The 15,422-nt window shown below is 55.2% G+C and overlaps 1 protein-coding gene across 1 annotated transcript; it reads left to right on the top strand.

Annotated features, from left to right (window-relative positions):
* Nucleotides 1-1,974: 1,974 nt before the first annotated feature.
* On the top strand, nt 1,975-15,022 carry TMEM39B (transmembrane protein 39B). The gene is made up of 9 exons (XM_063419239.1): nt 1,975-2,064; nt 3,551-3,738; nt 5,401-5,620; nt 6,701-6,784; nt 7,754-7,908; nt 9,935-10,274; nt 12,046-12,233; nt 13,646-13,766; nt 14,593-15,022. The coding sequence occupies exons 2-9, from the start codon at nt 3,608-3,610 to the stop codon at nt 14,827-14,829; spliced, it is 1,476 nt and encodes a 491-aa protein (XP_063275309.1). The 5' UTR covers nt 1,975-2,064; nt 3,551-3,607; the 3' UTR covers nt 14,830-15,022.
* Nucleotides 15,023-15,422: the final 400 nt, after the last annotated feature.

Here is a 15,422-nt window from a genome sequence, read left to right as displayed (position 1 = left end):
GTTTTCCTTTTCCTCCTCGGGAAGCTCCCTGGGAATTTTATTCCTTCCTTTTCCTCCTCTTGAAGCTCCCTGGGAATTTTATTCCTTTTCCTCCTCGGGAAGCTCCCTGGGAATTTTATTTTCCTTCTCCTCCTCGGGAAGCTCCCTGGGAATTTTATTCCTTCCTTTTCCTCCTCGGGAAGCTCCCTGGGAATTTTATTCCTTCCTTTTCCTCCTCTTGAAGCTCCCTGGGAATTTTATTCCTTCCTTTTCCTCCTCGGGAAGCTCCCTGGGAATTTTATTCCTTCCTTTTCCTCCTCGGGAAGCTCCCTGGGAATTTTATTCCTTTTTCTCCTCGGGAAGCTCCCTGGGAATTTTATTCCTTTTTCTCCTCGGGAAGCTCCCTGGGAATTTTATTCCTTTTTCTCCTCGGGAAGCTCCCTGGGAATTTTATTCCTTCCTTTTCCTCCTCGGGAAGCTCCCTGGGAATTTTATTTTCCTTTTCCTCCTCTTGAAGCTCCCTGGGAATTTTATTCCTTCCTTTTCCTCCTCGGGAAGCTCCCTGGGAATTTTATTTTCCTTTTTCTCCTCAGGAAGCTCCTTGGGAATTTTATTCCTTCCTTTTCCTCCTCGGGAAGCTCCCTGGGAATTTTATTTTCCTTTTCCTCCTCGGGAAGCTCCTTGGGAATTTTATTCCTTTTTCTCCTCGGGAAGCTCCCTGGGAATTTTATTCCTTCCTTTTCCTCCTCGGGAAGCTCCCTGGGAATTTTATTCCTTCTTTTTCCTCCTGTTTTTTGCTCCTTTTGCCAGGAGGGAGGGATGAATCTCCCGGGAGCCGATTGCAGAGGATCAGGCTCTGTTTGCTCTCACTGGGAAATGGGATTTTGCCAGGATTTTTTAGGGAGTGTTGGAGAACACCAGAGCCTCTCTTGGATCCCTTGGATCTCCAGCTGCCTGTTGGAAAACTGAAACACAAACTGTTCCCTGATGGTTTTACCGCTGAATTTGGAACTAGGCACCACCCAAGGGGGTTCATCCATCACATTCCACATCTGGTTTTTAGCCTGGTTGTGTTTTTAGGGATTTCCTGGCCACTCCTGGTTCTTGGTGGTTCTGCACAGTCCCAGGAGCAATTTGAGCTGGAAAAGCCCTCCGAGATCTGTGACCCGTCCTCACCCCTCATTCCTTGGGACAGCCACTCCAAACCTCTCTGGGCAGCCAAAAAAAGACCAGAAAAGAGGGAAAATTTGGCTCTGTGCAGCTCCATCCATTCCAGGGCCGCTTTTTCCTCCAAGCCAGGCAGGGCTGGCTCTCAGCTTTGTGCAACCCCCACAGAGTCCCAAATAATCGGGGACAAAAAATAAAAACACCCAAAACCCGCGGCCGCTCCCTGGAGACGCTGAGACCCCTCCGGGGGAATCAGAGCCCCCAAAGCCCGCGCGGAGGAGCCGGAGCGATGGCAGCGATTGCTCAGTGCCTGCGCTGGCGGCTGTGACCCGCGGTGACACCGGGCGGTGACACCGGGAGGTGACACCGGGAGGTGGCACAGGGAGGTAGCACCGAGCGGTGACACCGGCAGGACACCGGGAGGTGACACCGGGAGGTGCCACCGGGAGGACACCGGGCGGTGACACCGGGAGGTGACACGGGGAGGTGACCCCGGGTGGTGACACCGGGCGGTGACACCAGCAGGACACCGGGAGGTGACAGCGGGCGGTGACACCGGGCGGTGACCCCGGGCGGTGACCCCGGGCGGTGACCCCGGGAGGTGACCCCGGGAGGTGACACCGGGAGGTGACACGGGGAGGTGGCACCGGGCGGTGACACGGGGAGGTGGCACCGGGAGGTGACCCCGGGCGGTGACACCGGGCGATGACACGGGGAGGTGACCCCGGGTGGTGGCACCGCGGGGCCCCGCTGGGCGTGGTCAAAACGGGCGTGGTTAAAATGGGCGTGGTCACCTCCCCGAGGGGGGCGGGGCTCTGAGCGCGGTCGCGCCCCGCAGTTGTTTGTCCCGCGCCGGCCGCCGTCGCGCCCCGCCCGCCATATTGTGCAGGGCGCAGGCGGAGCGGCGGCCGGCGATGGGTGAGGGCGCCCGGGCCCGGGGCAGCGCGGCCGGGGGGGAACGGGCGGAACGGGCGGGGGGAACCCGCCCCGCGGCCGGCGGGGAGCGGCCCGGGCGGCGGGCGGAGCGCGGGAGAGCCCCGCGGCTCGCCCCGCCCCGCCGCGGGGAGGGGGGCGGCTCCCGCGCCGCGGCCTCGCCCGGAGCCCCTCAGAGCCCCTCAGAGCCCCTCAGAGCCCCTCAGAGCCCCTCAGAGCCCCTCAGAGCCCCGCGGCCTCGGGGAGTGCTCAGGGAGCCTGCCCGGAGCCTCCCGTGCGGGTTCTGAGCACCCCGGGCGGGTTTTCAAAGCCCCCGAGGGTCCCGCTGCAGCCCTGGCCGGACCCTCAGAGCGCCCGGGGCCCTCTCAGCTTTTGTGCAGCCGCAGTTGTGTCCCCAAATTTCTGTGTCACAGCTCTGGCAGAGCTCCTGTGGCCCCCAGTGTTCTCCTGTGGCCCCCAGTGTTCCCCTGCAGCCCCCACTTGTGCTCCCACATTTCCATTTCACAGCCCCGGCTGCTCCCCCAGAGCCCCTTTAACCCTGAATTTCACCCCCAAATTTCTCTTTACAGCTCCCACTGTGCCCCTGCATTTCCAGTTTCCCTCCTGGAGCCTCCTTGGCTCCTTCCCCAAATTCCCCCGGTTTGTGCCCTCACAGCTTCCCCTGCTCCTTCAGAGCCCCTCGGAGCTCCAGCAGCTCCCAAAACCAAAAAAAAATCAAATTCCAGCTCTAGGATGAAGTTTTTGGAGAACTCCCGAGCTCAGCATCAGCTTTAAAACTCCTCTGAGATCCCTTTCTAAACCTTCAGCGCATCTTTTGTTGCTCCAGATGCAAATTCCAAAGCTGGAAGTGACCCCCAGGAAAAGGGATGTGCCCCAGTTCCCCCCACAGCTCAGAATTCACTGGAATTGGGTTTTTGTCACTTGTGTGGGCTCTCCTGAGGTGAAGGGATCCAGAGAAACCCTGGAAAACCTCGGGATGAGTTTTATGTGTGGCAAACAAGCACTGGAAAAGCCGAATTTGGGCTGACCCTGCTGAACTCAAAACAATAAATACCTTAAAAGTGTGCTGGGTTTTTTTCCCATCTCAAAGAGCCAAAAATAAAATAATAATTTAAACATCTGTAACCTTCAATTCCAACACAAAGTGATACCAAAACATCCCAAATTCCTGAATTTTTGGGGCCAATCATTGAGGATCTCCTGAGACAGGAAAACAGGGCTGACACCAGGGGAATGCAGATGGAATTCCTGGTGAAGTGAGGAATTCCCAGCACCTCGGAAAGGCTGGAGATTCTTGGGGTCACATCCTGGGAACACCTCAGCAAGGCTGGAGCTCCCTGGGACCTGGGGAAATGTGGGAGATGGGGAAAAAATACCTGGAGAAATTTGGATTATCGTGCTGGTGACAAGCCTGGAACGCTGAATAAGAAACACTAATTAAGAAATGCTGATTAATCTGTTGTCTGTGCAGTGGTGAGGACCCAGCCCAGCCCGCAGTGAGCAGCCAGGACCCCTGAGAGCGCCGGGCATGGCCGGGGGCCGCCGGGGGCCCAACAGAGCCTCCTACTGCCGGAGCCCCCTGTGCGAGCCCGGCGCTGCCGCCGCCGCCGCCGCGCACGGCCCCGGAGCCGCCGTCACCGGCGTGCGCTCCCGGACCAGGTACCGCACCCACGGGGGCTGGGGGACACCCAGGGGGGCTGGGGGATACCCACGGGGGCACCCACGGGGGCTGGGGGAGCACCCACGGGGGCACCCACAGGGGCTGGAGGAGCACCCATGGGGGCTGGGGGCACCCACGGGGGCTGGGGGGTGCTCAGGTGGGCTGGGGGGTGCCCAGGGAGGCTGACGGGCACCTACAGGGGCTGGGGGAGCAGCCACGGGGGGCTGGGGGGCATCCATGGGGGCTGGGGGCACCCAGGAGGGTTGGGGGCACACACGGAGGGGCTGGGGGGCATCCATGGGGGACTGGGGGCACCCACAGGGGGCTGGGGGCACCTACAGGGGCTAGGGGCACCCAGGGGAGGCTGGGGAGCACCCACGGGGGGCTGGGGGGCACACACGGGGGCTGAGGGGACACCCACGGGGGCTGAGGGGACACCCACGGGGGCTGGGGGAGCACCCACAGGGGGAGCTGAGGGCATCCACGGGGGGCTGGGGGCACCCAGGGAGGCTGGGGGCACCCACGGGGGCTGGGGGAGCACCTACGGGGGGAGCTGAGGGCATCCATGGGGGCTAGGGGCACCCAGGGGGGCTGGGGGCACCCAGGGGGGGCTGGGAGCACCCACGGAGGGCTTGGGGCACCCACGGGGGCTGGGGGCACCCACGGGGGCTGGGGGCACCCACGGGGGCTGGGGGCACCCACGGGAGGCTGGGGGCACCCACGGGAGGCTGGGGGCACCCACGGAGGGGCTGGGGGCCACACATGGGGCTGGGGGCACCCACCGGGGCTGGGGGGCACACACGGGGGCCTGGGGGCACCCACGGGGGGCTGGGGGTGGGAGGGGAGGGCAGGGAGCTCGTCCTGGTGCTTGGTGGTAGAGCCTGTCCCATTCCCTGGCCTTGGAGCTTGTCCCATTCCTTGATTTTCAAGCTCATCCCCTTCCCTGACCTTAAAGCTCATCCTGTTCCCTGACCTTAAAACTTGTCCCATTCTTGGACCTTAAATTTCATCCCATTCCTTGACCTTGAGGCTCATCTCATTCCTTGATCTTAAAGCTCATCCCCTTCCCTGACCTTAAAACTCATTCTATCCCCTTACCTTAAAACTTGTCCCATTCTTGGACCCTAAAGCTCATCCCATTCCTTGATCTTGGAGCTTATCCCATTCCCTGATTTTAAATCTCATCTCATTCTTTGATTTTAAAGCTCATCCTATTCCCTGACCTTAAAAACTCATCCTATTCCCTGACCTTAAAATTTGTCCCATGCCCTGACCTTAAAACGTTTCCCATTCTTGGACCTTAAATCTCATCCCATTCCCTGACCTTGGAGCTTGTCCCATTCCTTGATTTTCAAGCTCATCCTATTCCCTTACCTTAAAACTTGTCCCATTCTTGGACCCTAAAGCTCATCCCATTCCTTGATCTTGGAGCTTATCCCTTGATTTTAAAAGTCATCCTATTCCCCGACCTTAAAACTTGTGCCATGCCCTGACCTTAAAACTTGTGCAATTCTTGGACCTTAAATCTCATCCCATTCCCTGATTTTAAACCCCATCCCATTCTTTCATCTCAAACCTCATCCCCTTCCCTTCCCTTAAACCTCATCCCATTCCCAACCCTCAAATCTCACTCCCCTGTCCCCCCTTGTCCCCGGTGGCAGGAGTGGCTCGGGGACAGGCCTGTCCAGCCCGCCCCTGGCAGCCCAGACCGTGCTCCCTCTGCGGCACTGCAAGATCCCCGAGCTGCCCGTGGAGAGGAGCGTCCTGTTCGAGCTGCAGCTCTTCTTCTGCCACCTCGTCGCCCTCTTCGTGCACTACATCAACATCTACAAGACGGTGTGGTGGTACCCTCCGTCCCACCCGCCCTCTCACACCTCCCTGGTGAGCACCCGGGGCTCCCAGCCTCGCTTTTGGGGCGTTAAATGGGACATTTTGGAGGTTTTGGTTGATAAAAACGGCAGTTGAGCCTTCAGGGTTTCATTTTGGGCTGCCTGCTTGGCGTTCTCAGGGTTTGCTTCAGGGTTTGCTCCTGCCCCTCTTGTTTTGTTTTGGGGCCCTGGCTGCCTGCTTGGAATTCTCTTGGAAGAGATTCAGGGTTTGCTTCAGGGTTTGCTCCTGCCCCTCCTGTTTTGTTTTGGGCTCTGGCTGCCTGCTTGGAAATTCTCTTGGAAGAGTCCAAGGAGAAGGGAGCAGCGTGGGGCTTTCTGTGCTGAGTGTGGGTTCCTGCTGCTGATGGGTGTCGGAGTCTGGAACATTCCTGTGGCCACCCTGGAGGGTTTGGAGACCGGGCAGGGGGTCTGGGGTCTGTCCAAGGGGCTCAGGCAGCCTCACACAGAGCCCAGGAGGACACTGCCTCTGATCCCTGCCATGGCACTGAATGCCCACAGTGTGTGAACAATCACAAGCTGAGAGAATTCAAAATAAGCAGTATTTAGTTTATCATAGAATGTAAATTAGAATTTAGGATTCTCAGTATATGGGGCTGAAGAGACAAGATGGAGGAATTGGGGAGTGGCCCCTGTGCTCCTTGTTCTTGCTCTCGTCCCCCATTTTCTGCTGAGTTGGATTTTAGAGATTGGTTTAGAGTAGAACTGACATGTTAGCATAGGGAGTAGGTATTGGTACAATTCTGTAAATAAAAAGTTCATTGTGGACAGTGGTTGGGTCAGGGGTACTGTACATAAGGTGTGGGGCTCTCTGATCCGCCCAGTCCCCCCCGTGTCCTGCTCTGCTGGGGACGCCCTGCAGAGCTGGGACAGAACTGAGATAATGAAGAATAAACAACCCTGGAAACACAAACTGGGGACTCAGCCTGGCTGCTCTGGCTCTGGTGTGAAACACTCAGGGCAAAGAGAAGCCTGAAAACCTGATTACCTCTGGGAACAGCAACCCCGAGGAGAATCTCGGGGAAAATCAACCCTGAGAGATGGGGATGGAATGATTTCGGGTTTGTCCCCACAGAACTTTCACCTCATTGACTTCAACGTGCTGACAGTGACCACCATCGTCCTGGCACGGCGGCTCATCGGCGCTGTCGTCAAGGAGGTAAAGTCAGAGCTGTCCTCCCCAGAGCTCTGTGTCCCTTTTGTCACCCCAAACTTTTCCATCCCTCCCTAAAGACCCCTCTGGTGTTCCCAAGTCAGGATCCAGGCGTGGTTTGCGATGGGAGCAGCAGAGAATGGAGCTGAGCTCCCCAGAGCGCTGCTCCTGCTGGCTCTGTGTCCTTCCCTGGCTCTGAATTTCTGTCTCAGCCACGCTGTGGATGGCATTCCCTGCTCCTTTTGGCTCTTTCCCTGCTCCTTTGGGCTCTTTCCCTGCTCCTTTGGGCTCTTTCCCTGCTCCTTTGGGCCCTTTCCCTGCTCCTTTGGGCTCTTTCCCTGCTCTCTCCATCATTCCAGCTTTCCCCAGGGAAGAGCCAGGGGTGCTCCCTGTGGAGGCTCCCTTGGTGAGCAGTGCCAGGAGAATGTGCTGACAAACTCCCCTCACTCCCTGGGGAATAAAACCCAGATCCCACAGGTTTTGGGAGCCCAGAATGAGGAATAAAATTCAGTTTCCAGAGGTTTTAGGGAGCCCAGAATGAGGAATAAAGCCCAGATTCCAGAGGTTTTGGAGAGCCCAGAATAAGGAAATAAAACCATTTCCAGAGGTTTTGGAGACCCCAAAATGCGGAATAAAATTCAGTTTCCAGAGATTTTGGAGAGCCCAGAATGAGGAATAAAGCCATTTCCAGAGGTTTTGGAGAGCTCAAAATGAGGAATAAAACCCAATTTCCAGACATTTTGGAGAGCCCAGAATGAGGAAATAAAACCATTTCCAGCGATTTTGGAGAGCCCAGAATGAGGAAATAAAACCATTTCCAGTGATTTTGGAGAGCCCAGATTCCACAGAAAGCCTCCCTGTCCTGTTACCACCTTACCACTGTCCCTTCCTTCGCAGCCAGGGTTTTACACCCTGAATTTCCTCCTTTGAGCAGAGGAATTCCCAGCTGTGCCCAGCTCTCTGTGTGCCCCACAGGCCTCCCAGAGTGGCAAAGTGTCCCTGCCCCGCTCCATCCTGCTGGTGCTGACGCGTTTCGCCGTGCTCACGGGCACGGGCTGGAGTCTGTGCCGCTCCATCATCCACCTCTTCAGGACCTACTCCTTCCTCAACCTCCTCTTCCTGTGCTACCCGTGAGTATCCCTGCCAAAATCCACCCAAAATCCACCAAAAATCCACCCAAAATCCGCCAAAAATCCACCCAAAATCCGCCAAAAATCCACCCAAAATCCGCCAAAAATCCACCCAAAATCCGCCAAAAATCCACCCAAAATCCACCCAAAATCCGCCAAAAATCCACCCAAAATCCACCCAAAATCCACCCAAAATCCGCCAAAAATCCGCCCAAAATCCGCCAAAAATCCGCCCAAAATCCGCCAAAAATCCACCCAAAATCCACCCAAAATCCGCCAAAAATCCACCCAAAATCCGCCAAAAATCCACCCAAAATCCACCCAAAATCCGCCCAAAATCCGCCAAAAATCCACCCAAAATCCGCCAAAAATCCACCCAAAATCCACCCAAAATCCGCCAAAAATCCACCCCAAATCCACCAAAAATCCGCCAAAAATCCGCCAAAAATCCACCCAAAATCCGCCAAAAATCCGCCAAAAATCCACCCAAAGTCCACCCAAAATCCGCCAAAAATCCACCCAAAATCCGCCAAAAATCCACCCAAAGTCCACCCAAAATCCGCCAAAAATCCACCCAAAATCCGCCAAAAATCCACCCAAAATCCGCCAAAAATCCGCCAAAAATCCACCCAAAATCCACCCAAAATCCGCCAAAAATCCACCCAAAATCCAGGGGGAGGCTCCCGGCAGCCCTGAGGGGTTCTGAGCTGGGATTCTCCAAGGTTTGGAGCAGCCTGGGGTGTGGAAAATGTCCCTGCCTGTGGACACAGAGTTTATCCTGCTCCTTTCCTTCCTGCTGTGTCCCATGCCGTGGTGGCAGGGCTCATCTGTGACACTGACCCCTATTTCAGCTTGATGTGAGCGTTAATTAATTAAAAACTGCTCGTTATTGCTGCTCATGTCTCCTGAAAGGGGTTGTGTGGTTTTCCCGTGGAGCTCACAGAGCTCAGGGCTTTGTTTTCCCTTCGTTCCCGGGTTCCTGTGGCAGCTGGAGGGATTCAAACAGCTCCTGGTTTTTGTTACCTGTAAAAAGGAAATATCTGGAGTGGAAAGAGCTCCCTCCTCGCTGGTAATGCAGGAGGAAACACCCACAGGGGTTTGCTGCCTGTGCTGGAGCTCAGAGCTCCTTTGGGGAGTTTCCCTTTGGAATCACAGAGCTCTTTTTGGGAATTTCCTTTTGGAATCACGGAGCTCTTTTGGGGAGTTTCCCTTTGGAATCACAGAGCTCTTTTGGGGAGTTCCCTTTGGAATCACGGAGCTCTTTTGGGGAGTTTCCCTTTGGAATCACAGAGCTCTTTTGGGGAGTTTCCCTTTGGAATCATGGAGCTCTTTTTGAGGAGTTTCCCTTTGGAATCATGGAGCTCTTTTTGAGGAGTTTCCCTTTGGAATCACAGAGCTCTTTTTGGGAATTTCTCTTTGGAATCATGGAGCTCTTTTGAGGAATTTCCCTTTGGAATCACAGAGCTCTTTTGGGGAGTTTCCCTTTGGAATCACAGAGCTCTTTTTGAGGAGTTTCCCTTTGGAATCGTGGAGCTCTTTTTGGGAATTTCTCTTTGGAATCATGGAGCTCTTTTGAGGAATTTCCCTTTGGAATCACAGAGCTCTTTTGGGGAGTTTCCCTTTGGAATCCCAGAATCCCAGACTGGTTTGGGCTGGGCAGGGGACACCTTAAAGCTCTTCCAGCAGTACCAGGGCCACCTTCCCCTATCCCAGGCTGCTCCAAGCCTGGAACTCCTCCAGCTCAGAACCCCACAGGGGAAGGGATGGGATAATGGGAAGGGAAGGGAAGGGAAGGGAAGGGAAGGGAAGGGAAGGGAAGGGAAGGGAAGGGAAGGGAAGGGAAGGGAAGGGAAGGGAAGGGAAGGGAAGGGAAGGGAAGGGAAGGGAAGGGAAGGGAAGGGAAGGGAAGGGAAGGGAAGGGAAGGGAAGGGAAGGGAAGGGAAGGGAAGGGAAGGGAAGGGAAGGGAAGGGAAGGGAAGGGAAGGGAAGGGAAGGGATGCAGCTGCTGAGGTGTGTGCTTCCCCAGGTTTGGGATGTACATCCCCTTCCTCCAGCTGAACTGTGACTTTCGCAAGGCCGGGCTCCTGGCCCAGGTGGCCAACATCGGCCCCAGGGACACTCAGGGGGAGGTGACACCGCGGGGCAAGGACTACCTGACCGTGCTGAAGGAGACGTGGAAGCAGCACACGAGGCAGATGTACGGCATGGAGGCCATGCCCAGCCACGCCTGCTGCCTGTCCCCGGACCTGATCCGCAGCGAGGTGGAGTTCCTCAAGATGGACTTCAACTGGCGCATGAAGGAGGTGCTGGTGAGCTCCATGCTCAGCGCCTACTACGTGGCCTTCGTGCCCGTGTGGTTTGTCAAGGTGAGCCTGGAACACAGGGAGGGAGGGAGGGCAATCCTTGCTGGTGGTGATGGAATTCTGAGTGCTGGGAGAGCTCGGGGTGAGGCTGGGCCTGTCCCCTGATCTCAAGGTTGATGTCACCTGAGATTCTCCTCGGGGTTGCTGTTCCCAGAGGTAATCAGGTTTTCAGGCTTCTCTTTGCCCTGGGTGTTTCACACCAGAGCCAGAGCAGCCAGGCTGAGTCCCCAGTTTGTGTTTCCAGGGTTGTTTATTCTTCATTATCTCAGTTCTGTCCCAGCTCTGCAGGGCGTCCCCAGCAGAGCAGGACACGGGGGGGACTGGGCGGGTCAGAGAGCCCCACACCTTATGTACAGTACCCCTGACCCAACCACTGTCCAAAATGAACTTTTTATTTACAAAATTGTACCAATACCTACTCCCTATGCTAACATGTCATTTCTACTCTAAACCAATCTCTAAAATCCAACTCAGCAGAAAATGGGGGACGAGAGCAAGAACAAGGAGCACAGGGGCCACTCCCCAATTCCTCCCTCTTGTCTCTTCAGCCCCATATACTGAGAATCCCAAATTCTACATTTACATTCTGTGATAAACTAAATACTGCTTATTTTGAATTCTCCCAGCTTGTGATTGTTCACACACTGTGGGCATTCACTGCCATGGCAGGGATCAGAGGCAGTGCCCTCCTGGGCTCTGTGTGAGGCTGCCTGAGCCCCTTGGACAGACCCCAGACCCCCTGCCCGGTCTCCAAACCCTCCAGGGTGGCCACAGGGATGCCCTGGACTCCCACATGGGCTGAGGGGCTGGAGCTCCATCAGCTGAGCACGGGTGTTACATTCCCCTGTGGGATTGATTTCTCCCCACTCAGGGAGCCCTAGAGCTTGTACCGTGCAGTTTGACCCTTCCTTCCCTTTCTGACCCCACTGGCTGTGTCCCAAATGTCCCAAATGTCCCAAATGTCCCAAACTGCCCCTCCCTGGCGAGAGCTGAGAAAAGACCCTGTTCCCCTGTGCACGCCCTCTTTCCCTCTGGACACCACCTGGAATAAAATGCCTTGAACTGTAGCTGAGGGTCAGAGCCTCTTCTGGGTCCTTTATCCATAAAATATTCCTCCAAAGCCTCCTAAGGCCTGAGCTAGCTTGGAACTTCGCAGAGGTTAAAAAGGAGAATTTATTTTCACACGGGGAGCATCAGGAGCCACCTGCCTGCTTTGGGTGGTGACAGCACAAATATTTTACAGGAATCCTCCAGTTTTGCAGGAATCCTCCATCCCCACCCCACATGGGGCAGGATGAACACCTCCACACAGAGCCCACCTTCCACCTGCCTGCTTTGGGTGATGATGGCACAAATATTTTACAGGAATTCTCCAGTTTTACAGGAATTCTCCATCCCTCACCCCACATGGGGCAGGATCAACACCTCCACTCAGAGCCCACCTTCCACCTGCCTGCTTTGGGTGGTGACAGCACAAATATTTTACAGGAATCCTCCAGTTTTACAGGAATTCATCCCTCACCCCACATGGGGCAGGATCAACACCTCCACACAGAGCCCACCTTCCACCTGCCTGCTTTGGGTGGTGACGGCACAAATATTTTACAGGAATCCTCCAGTTTTACAGGAATTCATCCCTCACCCCACGTGGGGCAGGATAAACACCTCCACACAGATCCCACCTTCCCCCTGCCAGCCCCAGCTCTCTGTGCTGTGACACCTGGGGCAGGTGAGGCTGTCCACACGTGTCCCACACCCCTTTCCTTTCCCCCAGAACACGCAGTACTACGACAAGCGCTGGTCGTGCGAGCTGTTCCTGCTGGTGTCCATCAGCACCTCGGTGATCCTCATGCAGTACCTGCTGCCCGCCCGCTACTGCGACCTGCTGCACAAGGCTGCAGCACACCTGGGCTGCTGGCAGAAGGTGGACCCAGCCCTCTGCTCCAACGTGCTGCAGCACCAGTAAGGAGCTCTCTGCTGGGCTGAGGGACGGGCTTCTCCTTTGCTGGGCGGGTTTATTATTTAAAATATTTAAATAATTTAAATATTTGGGCCGGTTATTTAAAATAAAGCGGAGAAAAGTGAGGCTGGAGTTGTTGGCTGGCACATGCAGCAGTTTGGTGTTGGGGTCAGGGTGTTTGCCTGCTGCTCCTGGCCACGGTGCCTGCAGGTTGTCACTGCCACGGGGACAACTCCAGACTGGGGGAGAATTCCCAACTGCTGGTGGGCAGAGCCCAGTGCCCCGTGCAGGAGGGGTTTGGGATTGTCCTGTTCCCTGCAGGTGGGATTTGGGAAATTCTTGTCCCTGCAGGTGGGATTTGGGAATACCTTGTCCCTGCAGGTGGGATTTGGGAATACCTTGTCCCTGCAGGTGGAGTTAAGGATTCTCTTGTCCCTGCAGGTGGGATTTGGGAATACCTTGTCCCTGCAGGTGGGATTTGGGAATACCTTGTCCCTGCAGGTGGGATTTGGGAAATTCTTGTCCCTGCAGGTGGGATTTGGGAATACCTTGTTCCTGCAGGTGGAGTTAAGGATTCTCTTGTCCCTGCAGATGGGATTTGGGAATTTGTTGTTCCTGCAAATAGGATTTGGGAATTTGTTGTTCCTGCAGATGGGATTTGGGAATTTCTTGTCCCTCCAGGTGGGATTAAGGAATCTCTTGTCCCTGCAGGTGGGGTTTAGGGTTTCTCTTGTTCCTTAAAGTGGGATTTGGGAATCTCTTGTCCCTGCAGGTGGGATTTGGGAATTTCTTGTCCCTCCAGGTGGGGGTTAAGGGATCCCTTGTCCCTGCAGGTGGGATTAGGCACTCTCGTGTTCCTTAAAGTGGGATTTGGGAATCTCTTTTTCCCTCCAGGTGGAGTTAAGGATTCTCTTTTTCCCTCCAGGTGGGATTTGGGAATCTCTTGTCCCTGCAGATGGGATTTGGGAATCTGTTGTTCCCTCCAGGTGGGGTTAAAAGGTTTCTCTTATCCCTGCAGGTGGGATTTGGGAATTTCTTGTTCCTGCAGGTGGAGTTAAGGATTCTCTTGTCCCTGCAGATGGGATTTGGGAATTTGTTGTTCCTGCAAATAGGATTTGGGAATTTGTTGTTCCTGCAGATGGGATTTGGGAATTTCTTGTCCCTCCAGGTGGGATTAAGGAATCTCTTGTCCCTGCAGGTGGGGTTTAGGGTTTCTCTTGTTCCTTAAAGTGGGATTTGGGAATCTCTTGTCCCTGCAGGTGGGATTTGGGAATCTGTTGTTCCCTCCAGGTGGGGTTAAGGATTCTCTTTTTCCCTCCAGGTGGGGTTAAGGATTCTCTTTTTCCCTCCAGGTGGGGTTAAGGATTCTCTTGTCCCTGCAGACGGGGTTCAAAGGTTTCTCTTGTCCCCGCAGGTGGACCGAGGAGTGCATGTGGCCTCAGGGGGTGCTGGTGAAGCACAGCAAGAACGTCTACAAGGCCGTGGGCCACTACAACGTGGCCGTGCCCTCGGACGTGTCACACTTCAGATTCCACGTGAGCTCCCGTCCCTGCTGCAGCAGAGCTCAGGGTTCTGCTGGGAGTTCCCTTTGGAATTAGAGCTCTTTTGGGAATTTCCCTTTGGAATCACGGAGCTCTTTTTGGGAATTTCCCTTTGGAATCACGGAGCTCTTTTTGGGAATTTCCCTTTGGAATCACAGAGCTCTTTTTGGGAATTTCCCTGTGGAATTATGAAGCTCTTTTGGGGAGTTCCCTTTGGAATCAGAGCTCTTTTTGAGGAGTTTCCCTTTGGAATTAGAGCTCTTTTGGGAATTTCCCTTTGGAATTATGGAGCTCTTTTTGGGAATTTCCCTTTGGAATTATGGAGCTCTTTTTGGGAATTTCCCTTTGGAATTATGGAGCTCTTTTTGGGAATTTCCCTTTGGAATTATGGAGCTCTTTTTGGGAATTTCCCTTTGGAATCACAGAGCTCTTTTGGGGAGTTCCCTTTGGAATCACGGAGCTCTTTTTGGGAATTTCCCTTTGGAATCACAGAGCTCTTTTGGGGAGTTTCCCTTTGAGGGCCTGGGGAGCTGCTGGGGGGCAGTGCCCGGGCTGGGGGGCAGTGCCCGGGCTGGGGGGCAGTGCCCGGGCTGGGGGGCAGTGCCCGGGCTGGGGGGCAGTGCCAGGCTGGGGGGCAGTGCCCGGGCTGGGGGGCAGTGCCCGGGCTGGGGGGCAGTGCCCGGGCTGGGGGGCAGTGCCAGGCTGGGGGGCAGTGCCCGGGCTGGGGGAGCTGTGGGGCTCACAGACCCCCTTCAGCATCCCCAGAGCGACCCTCACCCCCTCCCCTGCAGGTCCCACCCCTCACCCTGCCCTCCCACAGTTCTTTTTCAGCAAACCCCTGCGGATCCTCAACATCCTGATCCTGCTGGAAGGAGCCGTCATCTTCTACCAGCTCTACTCGCTGATCTCCTCAGAGAAGTGGCACCAGACCATTTCCCTGGCCCTGATCCTCTTCAGCAATTACTACGCCTTCTTCAAGCTGCTGCGGGACCGCCTGGTGCTGGGCAAAGCCTACTCCTATGCTGCCAGCAGGGACTCGGAGCACAAGTTAAATTAAAAATTAAAACACTTGCACTGATGCCCTCAGCCTATTACAGAACAAACAAAAAACGAGAAACCCTCAGAGCTTTGTATTTTTGTTACCACTGCTTTTTTTTTGGTGTTGTCGTTGCCGTCGTTTTCTTTGATAACTGATGTAATTAAAAGGAAGAGAAAAAAAAAAAAGAAAGATATTTTTTTACTCTCAACAAGTTGGTTTTGTGTGTTTGTTGTTTGAATTCACTTCCACCAAAGGGTTTGCTGCTGTTTGGAGGGGTTTTTTTAATGGTGCTGGGGTTGGAGTGGGAGGAGGAGGATGAGAGTTCAGCTCCCAGCTGGGCTCCTCTAGGAGGGGGTGAAAAAAAAAGGACCCCCTGTCCTTTTTGGGGATCCCCAGGAGCTCCTGTGCCCCCTCCCTGTGCTCTGTGTAGGGAAAGGTGATTGTTTCTCTAACTCTTTCTCTATTATTTCTCTAAAAATGTTTCTTTTCAAACGGCTGAGTCCAAACTGCTGCAACCCCCGGCTGGCAGCGCCGTGGTTCGAGGGGGTTTGGGGGAGCCCCGGCCGCTGCCCTTTGCTCCTTCACCCGAGGAGGAGGAGGAGGAGGAGGAG

This window comes from Prinia subflava, chromosome 24 (assembly GCF_021018805.1).
Source record: "Prinia subflava isolate CZ2003 ecotype Zambia chromosome 24, Cam_Psub_1.2, whole genome shotgun sequence".
NCBI lineage: Eukaryota > Metazoa > Chordata > Aves > Passeriformes > Cisticolidae > Prinia > Prinia subflava.
Note: the sequence above shows the minus strand (reverse complement) of the source record. Positions and strands in the feature narration are given on the sequence as shown.